Source organism: Passer domesticus, chromosome 3, assembly GCF_036417665.1.
Source record: "Passer domesticus isolate bPasDom1 chromosome 3, bPasDom1.hap1, whole genome shotgun sequence".
NCBI classification, from domain to species: Eukaryota; Metazoa; Chordata; class Aves; order Passeriformes; family Passeridae; genus Passer; species Passer domesticus.
The window spans coordinates 70,695,603-70,715,643 of NC_087476.1; the positions used below are offsets into that span (position 1 = coordinate 70,695,603).

The 20,041-nt window shown below is 35.6% G+C and overlaps 1 protein-coding gene across 5 annotated transcripts in view; it reads right to left on the reverse strand.

Moving 5' to 3' along the window:
- Window positions 1-2,049: 2,049 nt before the first annotated feature.
- MAP3K21 (mitogen-activated protein kinase kinase kinase 21) overlaps window positions 2,050-20,041 on the reverse strand; it is a 44,593-nt gene continuing 26,601 nt past the window's right edge. For 3 of the 5 annotated variants that reach the window (XM_064413840.1, XM_064413839.1, XM_064413836.1), the window contains exons 3-11: window positions 19,223-19,371; window positions 18,219-18,394; window positions 13,991-14,231; window positions 11,987-12,109; window positions 9,371-9,511; window positions 8,700-8,850; window positions 7,604-7,698; window positions 5,387-6,172; window positions 2,050-4,757 (exon numbers count right to left, since the gene is read on the reverse strand). In XM_064413840.1, the coding sequence (XP_064269910.1) occupies window positions 4,333-4,757; window positions 5,387-6,172; window positions 7,604-7,698; window positions 8,700-8,850; window positions 9,371-9,511; window positions 11,987-12,109; window positions 13,991-14,231; window positions 18,219-18,394; window positions 19,223-19,371 (2,287 nt within the window). In that variant the 3' untranslated portion in view covers window positions 2,050-4,332. The remainder of the gene's footprint in view (window positions 4,758-5,386; window positions 6,173-7,603; window positions 7,699-8,699; window positions 8,851-9,370; window positions 9,512-11,986; window positions 12,110-13,990; window positions 14,232-18,218; window positions 18,395-19,222; window positions 19,372-20,041) is intronic. The other 2 variants (XM_064413837.1, XM_064413838.1) reach the window with 2 other exon arrangements.

The following is a 20,041-nucleotide window of genomic DNA, read 5'->3' on the forward strand; positions in this document are numbered from 1 at the left end:
GAGGTAAGCTCTTCTCAGCGGTGTCCAGCAATAGGATGACAGGCAATGAGCACAAACAAAAAAACAAAACAGAAAGCAAACAAGCAAAACCAAAAGCAAATAATGAACAAGGAAAAAAAAAAAAACCAAACCAAAACAACACAAAACCAATTAACAGGAAATTTCATCTGAGTATGAGCAAATGTTTTTACTGTTAGGATGGTCAAACACTGGAAGAGACTGCCCAGAGAAGCTGTCTCCATCCGTGGAGATACCCAGACCTTCATTGGACATGGTTTTAGGCAGCCTGCTTTATCAAAGGGACTTAGACTGTTTCATCTCCAGAGGTCTTTTCCAACCTAAATGACCCTGTGGTTCTGTGAAATAAAAAGGAAGTCATCCTACCTGCATAGATCTGTATCGTATTCTCCAACTTACTAGATGGAAAAGCACTTATTTTGGTTAAAGAAACTATTTTATCAGACTATCTATATCAAGCATGTTGGATTTCTGTTAGCATTGTGATAAATGACTCATATTTGGTTTGTTCAGGAAGAATTCCACTACGTCCTGGCAAGGACTCTGGACCTTATTTAGAATACCCAATACTGCAATCTTAAGCACCAACTGCATCAAAAATGTATTAGATAACAGAGTCTCCTTAGCTCCTCACAGTGCATACACCATAGTGATCTGAATAGTTACATTAAAAAAGAAGGTGGTTGGTAACACTGTGATCTTTTCCATTACCTCACACTTGTACACAAATCTCTGTATTACCACTGTAACTCTGTGTATAAAATAAACTGCCTCTGCAGCTTGGCTTCCAATCTGGGCTCCATACTGACACTCACAGGCCACATAAATATTTGTTATGCAGCCAGTCTCACTACAAGCTGAATGCAGGCATGTCTTTATAAGACTGGGCTTGCAAATTTATCCTTATAAATTCAATATACAAATTCAATATATTTCTATTTGAATTTCACTGTATCTTGCCTGTTGTCACTGTGTAAATGGATACTTCCCAAAAAATGCATCCATGACATGATCAAGGAAGAGAGAAGTTCAGTAAAGTTTAAAATAGAAGGAAAATACTGGCTTCATTTGCCTAAAAAACCCCCCACAAACGTAAACAAAAAACCTCAAGGTATACCAAAACCCCCAAAGAACCAATGGACACTCCCAACAAAAACCCCACAACAGAAGGATGTTATTACTTACCTGTATTCTTGATGCTGAGTTTATTTATATCCACTACTCTATCTCCTCTAAGAACTCAGCCAACATTGTAAAAAGCATCAAAAGAATATTATGGTCACATCAAAGGAAAAAACTAGCTTATGCCAAATGTTTCTGCCCACATCAAGTGTAAGATATTACAGGAATGCTCATGTTACTGTACTGGATTCTTAATCTTTGAGTAAGCATTACATTACAATCTTCCAAGAACAGGATGGCCATAGTCTATAGCTCCTGGTTATTCACCAGAGAACTCCTCTGTACATGTTAAGAAAATATTAAAATGCATTTTTCAAGTAAATTCAGGTCACTTTGCAATGCAGTAGCTACAAAACATTTATTTTTTTAAATAAAAACATTTAAATCATCAGGTTTTGTAAAACAGTATATCAAGTGTTTATCTCAATCTTTGTAATGTAAGCACCTTCAGTTTTATGCTAAAACAATCAACATAAATTATTATTTGGTCAGGCTATCAACCTACATTGAAATAAATATCCTTTTAACCAAGACAGGTCACTTAATGCATACCAGATTTCTGTACCTTGACAGAAAATTTCTCTGGTGACACATGAATTACAGACTGAAACCATGACTGAAAGAATTGTTTTTTCTTTTTAATTACAGTGAAGACTGGCCTATAATTTTAAACTATGAAGACAATTATAAAGCACTACAGACTATAGCTTAAAAAAAGCTGCATCACATCAGAGAAATATTTAAGATGGCTTGCCTAAACTGTCTCAGAATAAGAGCTGGACTACAAACTCCTAAATTACTTAGAATGCACTGGGCTGGCCGTATCATATGTCCCAATCTTACGGGAAATTGTTCATTGAACAGGAATAGAAATCTGTTTAATTACAAGAGAGATAAGTCACTAAAAAATGAAAACAATATAGCTCAAAGAGCTTTTTATGCTTATACTATTGATTACAAAACACAGGGTGCAAAATTCAATACTTGAAATTATATAAACCTTAAAAATACAGAACTTAACAGAAGTTTACAAGTCAAAATACTTCAGCACCTGAGATTTTCCTGTAGAAAGCCAAATGGAGATACTTTCTTCAGAAACATATAATACAATCAGTTCCTTTTCTCTCAGTATTACACACAGGAATAATTGATCAAGAAAGAGTTGAAATATACATAATGCTCAAAAATTCTAATTAAGCCTTGAAGGTAAATGTGCTGTTAATCTATACTTAATATTTGATTAATGACTTTATTTTACAAAAACATTTTGTATTAAAACTGGAACAGACAAGCTATTAAAGTGTTCTGATGAAATTAAAGTTGAAACAGAAGCCAAAGAACAGTATGTGACTTGAATCATGTTGACAGAAAACTAGGAACACAGCGACAGAAACAGGTTTGAAGAAAATGAAATAACAATGCTATGCAAGCATTTAGATTTACAGACAACTAGTGGTTCTGTCTTTACTTTTGGTAAACTAATACTTTAAGGAAATTATTTTCTATTTTCACTTTGAGAGGTGGGAAGTTACATTTTCTGGGTTCTGCTCTGTGTCATAAAGACTTCATGATTTCATTTGTATAATTGTATGTCATCTTCAAGGTGGACATTGTAGTGCACATAGTCTTAGAACAGAAACTTTATTTTTTTAATCCCTTGGACCTGAAGCTTTAAGCAACTATGTATTCTATCTGACTTCTCAGACCCCAAAGTAAAGAAGAAAAGATTTAAACACAAGTTTTGTTAAAACAGCATTTGGATGGGAACACAGTATTTTTACTCTAATATTATCTAATTTTATTTATGAAAACTATTTAAATGTCAAATGAGCTGCAAAATTAAGATTTCAAATACTGGAAAATGGGGGATGTTCCTTTAATTCTAAAAAATGCTTTCATCAAGCAAAGTATACTGTACATTTGGTTTTATTTAATCATTCACTTAGTGATACGGTAAAATATTAAACTACCAGTGTTATCAAAGCTAAATGTTCCTCCCCCCACAATTAACTACTTGGAATTTTCTGGAAACTTTCTATCACAGAAAACCAGTCAAGCACATCTGTTTCTGTCCTTTGATTCCTAAATATAAGTAAGCAGGCACTCAGTAGTACCTTAGGAAGAAAAGCTACAGAGATTATACTGAAAAATTTCATATTAAATTATAGAGTTTTAAAATTAAGTGCAACAAAATGCACCATTGGCTCACTTAAAACCAATTATCCTTAAAATCCACCCCAACTTTCTTCAATACAAGGTGCAGCAGAGTTTAAAAAACAAGAAGGGGGACAAACCCCTCCCCCACAAACAAAAAATTCAAGAATATTGCTTTCAGTGCAAACACTGTAGTCTTCAAAAGGTTAAGAGTACAAATATTTACGTTCCAGTGTATCCTTACCTACAAGGAATGTTGTTTCACATTACAAAGTATGTCAAATACCTTTACTCCAATCGCAATACTGAAGTTTACCCTCTCAAATCGATATGGTGGCTGAAACTGAAATGTTTATACAAAGAGTGTAACTTTCTGGAGAAACTAAGAAAGCTCTCACAGTAACCAAGGGCAAAACCTGCAAATTCAGCTCCTGGTTCTTAACCAATTTCAGTATCAAATGCCTGCAAGCAACCACTTCCTTACTGAGGAGAGAACAGAGCCTCCTGTACCTGCATCTTAAGCCCCTTGTCCTTCTCCCCGAATCTACAAGCCACAGAAGCAAGCTGCAGACCACCACTTCTTAGGTGAAACTCTTCTTGACAGAACACAACCTTGCTCTATATGTCATTCATTTTTTTAATGTGTGAAAGTTAAATTTCTAGCAAAACCTCTCAAACCTCAAGAAAACTTCTGTGACACGGCAGAGGGAGATGGGCATTTTATTTTAATCATTCAAAATATACTTATGAAGTTCACCTAGAATACGATTTTGCAGCATTGTGCTTTTAGAGTTACTAGCTGGGATTCCAAGGAACATTTTTAAAAGGCACCTACTACACTTAATTAGCTGCCCATTTTAATAATTTTGGTACTATTTGTCACAGTACATCAGAAAACAGCAGCACAAAGTGTTAGACAGATAAGAATTTTGTATTTGTTCCCCTTTATGAAGCAAACATTTTTAAAATGAAAGGCACTCAGGACAGAAACTCTCTCTCCAGTTCATATATAGATGGCCGACAAGTTTTGCTCTTCATTCTGCATAAAGGCACAGTACAGTCCCTGTTTTGACCTTCCACATCAATGTCAAGTAATGAGGGCATGTGGCAGTTAGTTCTTTCCTCAGTATCTGGCAAGAGGTTAACATCTGGATGTACATTGCCCTCTGAACATTCAGAGTCTTTAGAGTTTGGTTTAATAACACGTGGAATGATCTGCCATGGATCGATTTTACTTCTTAGAGAAGAAGGTCTAGGCCTTGAGATAGTATTGACAGCACTTTGCTTTTCATTTGAAACACCACCGTGATTGCTTCTTTGTTGAAAAGATGGGGAGGGCAGAGTTCCAGGAACTGACAGGTCCGGGAGTCTGGAGACATCATTGGTTGAAGCAACTCCATTAGCTAGGGGAAAGAAAGCCCAAACAAAACAAAAAAACAAAAAAACAAAAAAACAAAAAAAAAAAAAAAAACAAAAAAAAACCAAAAAACAAACAAAAAAAACCAACAAAAAAAAGCAAATTTAAACTATGTAACTTATTGAATTCTTTGCCATTTGTAAAACTGTTGCTATAAACACTAATGGCTTTTCTTCCACCAGAAAAATTAAGAGGTTTGTACATTGTGGGGAATCTCCTAAGACAAGACCAGTGGTGCTCAAATAATGTGTTTGCATCTAGACTCACCGCAGCTGGAAGTCACAATTTACTTTTTATTGCAACAAAAGAGATGTAGACAAAAAGCACTAACCCCTCAATAACTGGATGAATAGTCATACTGGAGTAAAGATCCATAAAGTCCCCATAAACTTCTCCAGTTATTCTGAAAAATCACACATGCATAAAGTATCATGAAGAACATCACATTTAAGCCACCCCAGAATATCAGTACTAAAATTTAGAACTTCTTTTCAAAAACTCATTGATCATGAGTTTATCCATTTAAATGTAAACCAGATTGAGAGACATTATTCTGCGCTTAAATTTTTACCATCAGCTTAACTTAAAGTTTCTTGGAAGTTCTTAATTACCTACCTGTGGTCTGAAAATGGCTCCCATCTGATAAGGTTCGTCTGTGACCCAACATACTTAATTTTGTGGAGGAATCTTTTGGCACATTTTGAGACTCTTGTTTCAGACCAAGACTAATAGGCTGATTTTTTAATTGTATTGAAAGTGTGTTAGGAGCCAGCTGTATCCTTTGTTCTCTCTTACTTTCAGAAGTTTGAGATGAAAAGTTGTCCGTGGAACTACATTGACCACAATCACCAAGCACAGTGCTTACATAAGCATCTTCACTGTCAGGTTGAAGCAGGCATTTTGTGGAAATGGAGGGCATAGAGAGAAGATTCACAGTATCTGAGGCTGGATTTAGGGATGGAATACTTGTTTCCTCTTTCTTGTACTGCAGTCGTGTAGGGCTGGCACTCCTGCGGAATTTTGAAGCTCGCTGAAATATTCCATCACGCTTCTTTCTCTCATCTTTAGGCAAGAGTTCATCTGGACCCTGCGATTTGTTCAGCTCTCTGATATCTAAGCCCAGGGCAACGGATGCAAGGAGGACAGCACACCCATACAGCACTGAATCAGTCTTCTTTTTGTGCAGGGTCCTGCTCAGACTGTTTGTAGGTGTCATTTGAGGAGTACTGTTTGTAGAACTAGCTGAGGTTCCTTCTTCAAAGCTCTCATGTTCTACTGTGTTCTCTCCCTGATCATCTTTCCAAAGAGGTAGATTAATATAGGCCTGATTGGGCAACTTAATTGGCTTTGGTCTTTTACTGTCCAAACCTTCAGGGATAAGTTTCTTATCAGTACAGGCACCTGTAAAACATCACAGTATTCTTTAAGACTGCAATTCAACTGTTTAGCTATTGCATGTCTACATATGTATATCATTATTTCCTTTAAAATGCACAAGTATTAACCTTGAAGGATACTGTACAATCCATTTATATGCTGTCAGAAGCTCAGACTCACATTTTGAGTTTCAGAAACACATCCCACGTCTAAACCTCTTACTACAACACTTTGATAATGCTTTTTAAATAACACAGAAAATATTTCAGTGAATGGATTACAGAGAAGTAATTTACTATATACAAACTGGTTGATAAGATCTAGAATATATTCTTTACAATACTTTAAACTCAACTGAGATCCAAAATCCAGTCAGTCATTAGAAATTTTTCCAATGAATTCATTAGGTCATGGTGGTCTGGAGTAAAAAGTAAATTTGACATCTTACACCTAATGACAAATAAAAAGGAGGCACTATTTGATTTGCATGTGTTACTCTACTATAAACTACTGAATGCTAGAGAATAAACACAGAAGCATTTGAAATTCAAGTATGGTAACTTTGTGTGCAGGGTTATAGTAGAAAGCTAATAAATCTATAAAATTGCTATTTCTGAAGCCTTGATTTATATCCCTACCACTACACATGAAGATTAAAATGCCTTTTTCCAGCAGTGTCGAAGCAGCTTACTATTTTCTCTTCCAGATGGCATGTATCTAGCTGCTGGTATGGACACCAAGTTATATCACAGGCTTTTTTCCTGACACTGGTAACTTAATTTTCCTCAGATAAGAGTATCCACAGTATAGAAAAAGGGTGTGCAAACTGTAAAATTTTTATGAATATTTTATTGTTATGGCCCATTATAGCAATGGTCATAAAAAGCAACATGCAGCTATTATGCTCCTGGATCCTAAAGGGATCAAGTATGTTTTTCCTTGTGATTTTACCTGTAACTGGCATCATGTTGCCAAAAACACTTTAAGATTTGAAATCTACATTTTTGTCTTGAAAATTTAGATAACAGGTCTCATTCAAAAAAACAGGGAACTAATATGTGGGAATATATCAGGGCTTACAGGTTTTTAAAAAAACTATGTATTTTTGCAACAACATCATCAATGATTATTTAAATGTCAAGACAATTACTGATTTAGGTTCTTTTTAAAAGAAACAAAAAAGTAGTGACTGCAGACCTCATATACAGAGTAGCCTGCAACTCAAAAACATGGAAAAAAACTCTATATTGTTCTGTTCACAGATGATGTGTATTTCTTAGTTGCTAATGATGTAAATACAGGATTTTTTTGCAGAGGAAAATGGTTGGCAGCATGATTTTTCCTGTAGCATTCTGTGTAATCCTTTAAGGAATTCAAGCAATACCATTTATAACATTGAATGTGATCTTAATACTATTATATGGCTACTTTCACTTTTTCCAAAACAGCTCTTACCTTGGTCCACAAATAGTGAAGCTAAGGGCACACCCTTCTGATTTTTCATTAAAACAGTTGACCAAGGGTTGCTGCCATCTGAAAGGGGTCTTATTCTGCAATAACAATAGTTACTTTGAGATTACAGATACCATGCTCACATAAACTTTGTGAGAAAATTACTTTCTTTTCAAACTATAAACCTGCAGTACATAACTGGAAAACCTTTCCAAAGGTAAAAAGAAGGTGGACTAGCATTGAATTATACGATTATAAATGTAAACACGCCTTAATGTCAGGCATTCTTTCTATGATAAAAATTTAATGTCTAAAAAGAAAGCAAATAGAAAAATGGGCCTTCACTACCTATTGAACAACCCTGTGTGAAACAATAATTTCATTGTCTCAAAGAAATTATGTGAATGGAAGTTTATTAAACATACTGACTTTTAAACAAGCAAAAATAATATAAAGCCAGTTCCAGCTGATCGTCTAGAACCAACTCCTGACACAGGAAACTGAGTGGATATCCCTACCAAGAAAAATAAAAAAGGCACTATAAATAATTGTATATACTAGAGAAATAAATAAAAGTATTCTTACTATCTCTTGTTTTGAACCACTGGAAAACATAATCTGTAAGTAAAGCTGTCCAGCTGATTTTCATAACCTTTTCACTCTCTGTTTGTCAGCATAAAGGATGCTGCTGGTGTGAACTGTGCCTCACATATGCCAAATCAGTCAGTCTTACTTAATCATGCTGGGAGTACCCAGTGAGGGCCATGCTTGCAATTCCTCAAAATAATGTGAGGAAGGGCAAAAAAGATGGGCCATGAATGTCTGGTATGCACTGGTAGCTCAGCACCCCAGTATGGTCCAAATCTCAAAAAGACAGAGATAAAGGGTAATAGATAAGAATCAATAAAACTTTAATATAAGTAGGTGTTTTTTCCTGAAGATTACGTGGGGGAGCTACTCATGAGTAATGTAATTTCTAAATTAATTAAAAGGCAGGAATTCTTGCTGTAACCAGACACAGCAGAACTTTTTTCACTCACTACCTATGCCATCAGGAATGCTTCAGGATCATCAAAAAACCAAAATGTAGTAGACATACTTGTCCTTACAATCTGCACGATCCTTTGTTTGAACTGAACTTGGTCCCCATGTACAACCTTTCTTTTTAAAATTTCTCTTCACATCTTCAAACTCTTCTTGGTGATATGTTGTACTCCTTCCCCAAGTTCTGTTGCTTTCATCTGAAGTTACTGGAGATTGGATGTAAAAACATAAAACCCACACACATAAATACTATTTCTAAACCCAAAATATTTTGACAGAAGAGAACATCTTCTGCACTGCAAAACTATTTTGACACCATAACACACAGGAGTGGAAAAAAATGACATTTTTTTTTCTTTTACTAAAAGCACCACGTAAACTTCACTGATCCAAAAGATGAGCAAGAAAGAAAAGTAATTTATGAGCTGATGAGAGACCCAGATTAAAGATAAAGCAGCAAAGCAATCACATTTTCCATGCTTCCCTTAACTGAGAACCTTATATTTAGGTAATTCAGACAAGTGAATTAGACTGAGCACTTAAGTTCAATGAATAAAATATATTCAGTGGACAACTGGTATCAAAAGAAACAAATGTTCCAGTTGTGACTATGATTAACATTTCCTTTCTCACTACACCAAAACAAATTATACTTTGAAGTGTCTAGCCTCCATTAAATGCTTAGTCTGTCACTGTCTCAGCTGATAAATTAAACAGAACCAGCACCTTGGAAACATAACAAAATCTTGCCTTTTTTCATAACCACACAGGGAAGTTCATATTCACTTGTGATATCTACATCTTGCTGGTACACATATATACTGTTTCTTCGGCCATTAGCTGTGTGTGTATCTGTTTTTGGAATCACTGAAGAAAAATTAAGAGAATGTAGTAGAGATCTTAGTACAATTGATTTCAGAAACAGAACTGTTTCCCTCATATTTTTATCTTTGGGTCATAAAGCCTGGATCTATAAAGTCATTAAGCATCTTCTAATGATGGGTTATCATGGTAGGGTTTAAAGGATCCTCTTTCTAGGACCTGACCTGGGAGGGTAGACTTTCACATGCCACTGACTAACTGAAGCATCAGCTTGGAATCATGATGGCATGCTAACAGATATGATGGAGAGACCTAGGAGAAAAACAACGTGGCCAGTTGCAACAGCATGATAAATGAGGGGGGTATTTATATGCCCACGGTTCTGCTGTTCCTTCACCGTAGAGATTCTGCTCCTTCCTCACCATACACCTAGCCAGCAAAGCTGTGAAATGGCACTACACTTGCCTACCTTACACTCCCATTTTCAACCACATTCCTATGGAATATGTACCTTAGAGATTTTCCTTCTCCCTCCAAGACTCCTTTCAAAATCAGCAGAATTTCTTTTAATAAGAAATTTACTAGATTTTTATTTTAATTTAACGTTCAGATTTGAAAGCGAGACTTGCTCAAGACAAAGTGAAGCAGTCAAGTAACCAGTTGTTACATATACCTGTTCAAATCACCTGTATTTGAGCAAGTCATCTTGAAACAAAGACACTTTGAAGTTAAATCAAGATAAAACGTTATTGTGGGAAAGGAAATTTATTTTGCACAGGTGCAGATGGGTGTGGAAGCTAAATTGTTTCAGCTAGATACTCCTGAGATATCTGATAAGCTTTTAGGTAAAAACCTAAGGATCCAAACCCAGAAGCAGACGTGTACTTCTTTTAAACGAAAGCCTTTATGTTGTCCTGCATGTCCAAGCCCTATGAATACAAATGCCTGCTCAAATAAAGAAAAAATCCTCAGTGGTACTTGGCGCACATGCAAGGAGTGGCACTGCAGTAGCTTACACAAGGCTGTGCAATTAAAAAAACAAACACAGAAAACTCAAGTTTTCAGAACCATGCCAGTACCTGACATTTGCTTCATTTCCAAGCATTTCCTCACAAAGCAAGAAGAATCAAAGATAAAATGAGATGGTTTATACATAATTACAACATTTTACTAAGAAAAGCCTTTCTTTACCATTCTGCAAAAACCAAAGCCATCCAACCACCCAGAAAAAAACCCAACCACATTTTGAGGACAGGAAACTATTAACAACACAAATACTCCGTCAGCTAACATCTGAAAAAGACTCCAGTTGATTTCCCTTCCATCTCAAATTTTCATTATAAAAAGAAAGACAAGGGTTGTCCACCTCTCTCCTTTATCCACAACATTGCCAACTGCATACACTGCAGCTCAAATACTGAACTGCCAGAGAAGTCATCACTGCTCCCTTTTGGACTTTAGCAATGAAAAGGATTTCATAAGGCACAGGTGTTACAAAGGAGATGAGAGATCTGATTTCTATCCAAACGTAAAGTGTCAGGCTGGTCTAAAATTCAATCAATCTTTACCGACTAGCTACAGAACAGTATGAAAAAAATCCTCATACATTCTGATTTCACCTTCTCCTCATTTATAGCTGGCAAACCCAAATTCTGAAGTCATCTCCCTCACAGATGACTGTGCTTGCAAAAGAAGATAGCCAACATCCATAAGCAATCAGCTGGAACAGGTTCCACTGATTTCATAGAGAGAGAAGCTTAAGGCATTCCTCTCTGAATATGGATAATTAGACAATCTACTTTGCACAATAGATCAGACAGTACAAATGCAAGCAGTGAATCCGGTAAGAACTGTTTCATCTGTATATATCATTCCCAAATATGCTTCTCTGCAATAACATGATTGTATTCCTGGTACCTCCACTACATGAGCATGAACATACCTTCCTTTCTGTCATCAGTATAGATAATAGTAGAACTAGAAATGTATCCACAAAATTTTTTTTGTCTCTTTTTCCTATCTTCAAAAACCTAAAGCAAGATTTCTTCTGGATTTATACCTGTTTAAAGCTTGATTTTCTTTTGACATAAGAAAGTTGAGTTATTGGCTCATTCTTTGATCTTTCCTTCTTACAAGACTTCCTTACTCTCCGAATCCTTCTTTTCCTTTATCAACTCCAATACCTAATAAAAACTTGTTTTCTATCTTACTTGGGTTCTAAATGTGATGCTTTGTCTTTTGTCATAATTTTTGATTTGTCATTGTTTTATCCCAGTTTACAAATTGGTTCCCAAACTAATTAAGTAAAGATACAATTTAAAGCATTCACAATCATTTTGAATTACTGAAAATTATTTAGCATTTTAGCAAGATTATCCCTCCTTTCAAAGAAGTTGCAACTGTTCGAACCAATCAAGGGATGTGGAAATCAGGCAGAATCTGCCAGGAATCTGATACTACTACCAACATTTCAGTATGTATTAGGAACACTCTCTCTTGATCAAATGAGTGGAGACTTACATTGTATAGCTCGAAGACGAGGAATTATTGTGGGGCTACTTGATGGACTAGAGCTGTTACTGTTTAAACTCCTCCTTTTATCCAGATTGGGGGATGCCTGCACTGTTATTTTGTGCTGGAAATCTGTAAGAGAGTGAAACAAATCAGTTTTAATGTTCTGAATAAACTACTTCTCAGAAGAACATGCTACTATACTTCTTAAAGTTATACAGAATTAGACTTCATTATATGTAATTTATTTATACAGGTAAGAGATATACATATTAAAAACATTGAAAAACTTTACACTGTAATATTGTTACAGAAACATTGTTACATTGCCAAATGTAACAATTTAGATTTTGAGTCAAAAAGGCAGGCCTTCACACCTTCATGTCATAGTCTTGCAAGAGCAGGAACACCAACAAGTAGGTCCAAGTGGACGTGATCTGAGACACACCCACACCATAAAGCTGTGATTCAATCTTTTTGGTTGTCACAGGAGGGGCATAAAAGACCCGTCAGTATTTAATCTCAAATTAATCAATATTCATTCCAATGAGATTAGCCTTATTCTTTTTTTAGCATGTAATTCATATACACCATACAAAAGCAGTAACAAAAAGTCACATTTATGTCAGAAAATCATGACAGTAAACAAAATAATTATAAATATTTATAGCAAAGTAGTAAAAAAAGAACAACAAATATTGAGAAGGAAAAAATTTATGAAATTAACCTTAATATGCCACTCTAATACTTATCATCATTGCAATTATATTGTACACTATTCTTAGAATAGAATTGTCTCAAGGACAAGTTCATCTGGATGTTCTTGGTAACAAGGAGCTAACTGCTATTCTGAATGAAAATAATTATCACTGTTTCAATTTCAATACAAGCAGAACTGGAAACAAAGGACCAAATATTCAATTGAAACTTGCAATCCAGCATAAACCTAACTAAAACCCATAAATGTACCATGTTTGTCTGGGTGGCTGTAGGGTGACTTTTATCTTATTTGCTCTTATTTTTAAAGTAAGAAAAAATATTTCACTAGTGCTGAAATAGTACTCTAAATATTCCTGCCCTCTTGGTGTCTTTCCAGCTACCAGATAGCTCCAATTTGGTCAGACTTGTGTTAACACAGGATCAAGTTCTTAATGCGTTTGTAATAAACTGTCAGACTTGACCTGGAAGCCACTGAAAGGAAGACCGCCATCCCAGGATGCTGGTAATGAATTTGAAATAATAATGAAGGCTTTCCAACCATTGGTGAAATCACGAGTTTGTGCAGTGCTATCTGGTGGCAAAATGAAAAAGGCACCTCTAAACCAGACCCTCAGAACAGAAAGACCCTCATTGTTTACAAACATGCCTCCTTTGCAAATGGGGCATTTTAATGTGTTCATAGGTGGAACAAAATGCTCTAACACACAAATTATATCATATTTGTATTCTGAAATCATCTGCTGCTGCTATTCATATGTTTCCTTGCGAAAAATAAGGCACTGAAGATTGTAACTGCTGTGTTGTACTTGCAACTGCAATAAGTGTGCAGTTTGGACCTACTGCACCAGTACATCCCCAGCCCTCTCAAAGCATGTTTTTTCTACTCAGTATTTGCAATTTTAAGGCAAACAGCATTACTATTTGATCATGTTAGAAAGTAGTAAAAAGTACCTGTCTGTACAGAAACAATGATAACAAAAATCTGAACTTTGAATGAGCATTAAATCAGGTGGCTCTCGTGCTAGTGACCTTTCCCTCCAAATGGGATGGACTTCTAGCTGAATCATTCTTTCAGATAAAATGAGGACTACTTCATGAGATTATGGGATGTGAAAGCTTTTCCTTACGGGAAGGGAGCTATACAATTCTTACCAAACCCTTCTGTGCATTACAGTGGAAGAACCTGACAACAAAATGAAATAGTAGCTAACACTGAAAACATGAACCATGGAATTGAAGAATCTGGCATAATTAATTGTTACATATACGGTGAACTTTAAAAAAATTGCTAACCTGAAGGCAAACTAATTCTGTGTCCATCTTTGAGTTTTAACCGGCTTCTTTTAAACTTCCCCTTCCTCTTCTTTACATTGGGTTTCTCTTGGTTTAACTGGAATATCATGATATTCAGCTCGCGCTCCAGTACATCGATCTCGCGTTCCGCTAACTGCTGCTCACGGCGCTTCAGTAATTCTTCTTGAGATTTTTGCTGAAGAGCTGCTCTTGTCAACTCCTCTTCTCGGGATCGAAGCTCCTGAAGACAAGATTCACAAAAATAAAATTTAGTAATAATGTGAAGGCAGTATTAAAGGACATATGAAGTGCACAGTAGGTTGTATTCCCTGATTTCTTTTTATGATGCACTATATACATGCAACAAGCCCAATCTTCTGCCAGTCCTCCATTCTGAAAAAAACAAGATTCTGTATTCAGAATCAAGCATTACACAAACTTCCTTTAAACTAATTAACTTGAGTCACTCCACTTAAAGCAGGTAAGCAGTAGCAATGGGGACAACACATGCAATTAAAGATTATCAGCTAACAGCCCAGCAGAAAATGCGCTTCAAGTATTTCACATGATGAGAAGCTCTTGCACAGCATGAGGGCTGCTATTGGACAGCTCCTACACTTTAACATAAGGCCAATGACCTGACGAATACACAAATTATTGCCTTTATCTTAAATTCTCTAACCTTTCCTGTTTTTCAGCCATGTATTAAGTAGCACTTTTCTATCTAGAAAAGCAATCAGTATTACACTGAACAGGGATTAGTGCAATAGGATAAACTAAGTCATAAGACAGCTGTTTCTTAATTAAATCTAGCAGGTATCTGTAACATCAAACAGCTACTAACCACTGAATTACAGCACACAAACTCCCCAGCCACCAATGTCAGAAGAGTTGTTCTTCTTTTCTTGTTTTTTAATTTTGCAAAAGGAAAAGCTTTAGTAAGGAAGCTAGGTAATTTTTCAGGGTAAATGAATACCCAGGGCTAAATAGCTGTAAACCTAGCATCTTAAAATTATCTTAATCTTCAGTTTCTAAAATCTGTAAAAAAATCTGAAATTTAAGGCCTCCCTAATTTTAGACTTTCCTTCATAGTATGGGGCATATTACACAGGAAACAGACTTAGACAGAACACTTACTGTCTACATTGCTAATAATACTGCACTGAAAGCATAGGAAAAGGAGAACTAGATGTGACTCATACTATATATGTTTCTCATGACTTTATTTCTTCCACATGATTGTGTAAATTCCACTTATTTCAACTCAGAAAACTATCATTTGAAACAATGCTAAAAGTTCAGGATATTTAAGAAATTTATTTCTATTTAAAATTAATTCATTTTTACACTATACAATTTTATAATTGGGGTGTTGCTTAGTTTTGTTTGTTTGTCTTTGTTTTATTTTAACTTCAGAACTAATTCTGCTCATTGGTATCCAGCAATGTTGTATGCCAGAAGAATTCTTTATTTCATTTCATTAAAGCAAAAAATTACTTCCTGAACTGTATTATTTCAGTGTTTTCAAATGAGGGCATGTTCAAATGTTCTTGCCAAAAAGACTATGGATGTCAAGAGACATGAAGGTTGGCACTGAAGCAAACTGGTTCAGTGAGAAGTGTCTGTTGTTCACAAAGATACTTTCTGGGTTTTTTTATATAGCACATATACACTGCTTATCACTTAAAATTTAAGTGCTATGACTGACAAATTTCATATGGTATACTAATTTTGAGTGAGCTTCTTTCAACACAATATTGGAAACCAGATTTTTTGAAGATATTTAATAACTTAATCTAGAGACTCCTGAAAATTCTCACTTTCCTCCTCCTCTGTCCACTCAAAACAGGGCAACCTAAAACAAGGGCTGAAAGCAGAAACTACATTAATCCAGATTTAGAAATGAGATACTTAAAAGTTTAAATAGAGAAGATCTTAATTACTGCATTAGTACAGTAATAAAGGTACATTAGGAGACACTGTTGATTTTCCACCTTTCACAGCCCTCAAATCCATGTTCTATAAAGCTCAGCAACCAGGCAGAAACTGAGGGCATGTACTGAAATGGTAGGCAGTCTATAGAGGAAGTAAAAGTGTTTCCTCAACGAGAAATTAAGTATTTACTCTTTTCCAAATAAACTAATTAAAACCAGACTTACTGCAATTAGTTAGGCAATGTTTCCACATCACTCTACAATTAAAACACCCATTGTAAGGAAGCTTGGAAAGAATTCTGTATTTCAGTTGCTCAAGAACATTTGTCAAAATAAGATTGTGATCTTCTCTTTGAGTAGGCGTTGCCATCACTCATTTGCAGTAAGCCCTTGAGGAAATTCCTCTAGCTACAGAAGTTCCTCTTTTACAGGAGGAATGAGACTCCATGCAGAGGATTTTTGTATTATTATTATTTAAATACTTTATAGACATTACTTTCACTCTAGTAGCACATAGCAAAAATGATAATATGACAAATTAAAAAACCCTGCATATATGAAAATATTGTCTAAGTCAAAGTTTTCAGTCTTAGCGAAGTACACCTCATTAGAGTAGATGCCTCTGGAGATGCACTTATTTAGCATATTAAAAGTAAATTTCATCTTATCTTTTCCCCTACCTAACTGAGCTTAACTCACTTTTGCACCCAAAATATGACTCTTCTTGAAAACCTTTTTACCTGCTTATTTAATCCTAGACTTGATTTAGTCAGATTTTTCTTGGATAGGAAATCTTATACTAGAGTAATGCCTCCAGAAGAACAAAAAATAAACAAAAAACCCGAACAAGAAGGCCTGTTACAATTGCTTCCAGAGTAAAAAGAGGAAAATGGTTGGTTAAGCAGTTGCTGGAGGGGCCAAAAACAGAGTTATGTTCTATGGCAGGTTGAGGCAAGTGAACACAGTAGCTGGTGACCCCACGGCAAGTAAAAAAGGAAGCCTCTACTCTCTGTAGAGGGACTATAACTCAACTGTAAAGGAAGAGACCTGACAGCTCCTGAGGCACACAGCTCAGCTCTAGCACTCTGTATGCCTACTGCAGGCAGAGCACACCACACCACACCACACACTTTACTTACCCACTTCTGGGAACCAAAATGAAGAGGGAAATGCAGAAAGTAGAAGAAACACTAGATAGGAAATAAGTAATAATACTGCAATCTTATGGGTGATCAGTAAATTCTAATACCACTATGCTGATATTACAGTACATATGTAATGTCACACCCAACGCTAGCCAGAAGTCCACACACTGCCATTTGTGACATTTGATGAGAACAAGCGAAGGACAAAGGCTACAAACAGTGACTTGGAAGACAAGAATTTAGTTCTTTCTTTCATCAAACTTGGTGACTACATCTTCTAGAAAGCTTTTTCACAAGTCATTGCACCTCAATTTATTGTCTTCCTTGTCTACTACCACTTCATGAAAAATAACAGCAAATATATACTGGGATATAATTATATCTGCAAAGAAATCTTCCAAAAGCATTTCTAACAGGGACTCGAACACACCTGGCCTACTCCAACTGTTATCTTTATTAAGTTGTCTAAAGGAAGATATAAATCTCAGGGTGGTTAAAACCAAGTTGAAGTGAGAAAAAGAGAAAACAAAGAGAATTGACAGTGAGTACTCATTTAGTACAAACACATTATGATGTGAGAGTATGGAAAGAAGATCAATGAGAGAAATCTGAGTAATAAGCAAAAGAAACTAGATTTGCTGATTCATTTGTGTGTGTTTGACCTTCTTAATATCTGGCAAGAATATGTCCCAAACTGCAACATTCAAAGGCATCCATATGATCAGTCTGTTCAGCAAGAAGCGAGATAAAAGTACAATTCTATTTTGGAAAAGAAGCCATGGGATACAGTCACATAACAGGATGAAAGGCTTTTCATTCTCACAGATGAGGAGAATGTTCAACAGCAGCTGAAAATTTGCAGTCATAAAAGATTAGCTTAAGGGATAAATTCAATTTAACTGATACATGCAAACATACAAGAAAAACATAACACGTTTTAAAAAAGAGCCTAGAGTGCCACATTTACAGATCTACAACCTCTTGTCTTTGGGGAGACAGGTGTGGATATCTTTCTTCTTCAGCTGTCTGTATATTTGTATGAGTACATTGGTAAGCAACAATTCAAAAGTTCAAAACTGCTGTCTCACATAAACATACATACACACATATCCTTCCTCCACTGCCATGCAATTGGAAAAATCAACTTACTTTTTCCTTGGTCCTCAATTCATTAAATATCTGCTGAATTTCCAATTTCCAGTCATCTTGCATGGAGTGGAAAGACTCTTGAGGCATTTCAGTCATAACTGCCCCTTCAATGGCAGTAAGCTGTTCAAGAATTAAGGCAAACGATGGTCGGATATGAGGGTCCTGCTCCCAGCATTCTAGAATTTATCAAAATCCCGTCAGTGTGTAATAGCACATAGAACTTTTTGAAGAACTACATGAATTTTAAGTTACTTGCAACTGCATTTCAACTTCTAATTTGTTCTCTTTAACTGCAAGACATCCCCAGTTCTGTCTCAATTTACAGAGGTGACATCTACCTACCTGTATTCAGAGTATTGTTTTTGTATAAATAGTATTTTTTTCTTTTTTTAGCAATTTAGCAATTTTCTAAATTGCTAATGAGTGAATAATAATTCAATTGCATAATTCAATGCAATAATAGTTTAATTGCTAATGAATGCCAATAATTAAATTAATTAGCAAAACTAGCAATATTGTACAGAATAAATAAATAAATAAAAAGGTAGAAAAATTCACTAAACACAAGGAAATAGCCATTAGCAGGCAATGTTTATTTCACTCTAAAATATTTCAGAAACATTTTTGACACTCATGAAGAAACAATGAAAGAAAAAAGGCATCTGCAATTCTTCCCCTTGGGATTTTAATTTTATTTTGTATTAATCCATAGTAGCATCCCATAATTTATGAAAATTTATGCTATTTCTGGGAAGAAAAAAATCTGTGAAATCAGAGCACAAACTGTACTGTTGTTACTGAAAAACTTCTATGCAACACTGTAACACTGTATGACTCCCTCAGAAACACCCAACTCTCTTTAACGCCAGATTGCTGTGTAAAGAAAAAGAAAATACTTGGTACATAGCACACTACCAAATGAGGTACTTATTTGGCAACCCATGATTATTTCATGCCCCCAAAACATAACTATTTAAAAACATAGGAAGAAACAACGTGGATACCTTTCATTAGTTTTGCAAACGGTTCAGGGCAGGTGGATGGAATGGGCAAAGTGAGTTTATTGACAGCCACTCCATAAGCCACAGCGAGGCCATCAATGCCACGGTAAGGAACTTCTCCTGTAAGCAGTTCCCACAGCAACACTCCGTAACTACAAAAGGTAATTTTTTAAACAGTTATTTTCTGAGAAAGAAACAACAAGAATGCAAGAAAACACAAACAAGCATCTGTCCAACCATGTACTTAAATTCACGAGGATTTCCCACTCAAAGGTGAATTCCTTTAAGTCAGCTCTACTTTTGTCATTGTGCACCTTTCCAGTTATAGTGATTAAGCAAATTGGGTGCAACTTTAAGACTGGCTCACACTCTTATTCAAAATGTAAGCCTGAAGCCACTTCTGTAGAAATGCCAGTTTCACATAAATCTAACTTACAATAGCAAGTCTGAATGACAGGAAAACAAGCAACCTTCTCCCCACAAAAAAAAAACAAAAACAAAAAGACATCCTCAGCAGAGCATTCAGGCCATTTCCCTTTCCAAATATTTCACAGTAATTTACCTAGAGGGACATATTTTTTTCTTTTTTAAATAATGGTAATAAAAATTATAGAAAATTCCCATCTTTATCTGGAAGTTTGAATTTCTAATCCCATTGTGTGTATATGAAGGCCAGTGAACTTGTCACTTCCCACTGAAGATGCAACAAGATTGAGAAATTATTTCATGCACACACACGGAATTTCTCCATACTAGAAAAAATCCCATCCACAAAATCCAAACAAAACAACATTGTTTTCAGTGAAAGGTGGTGGCATGAAG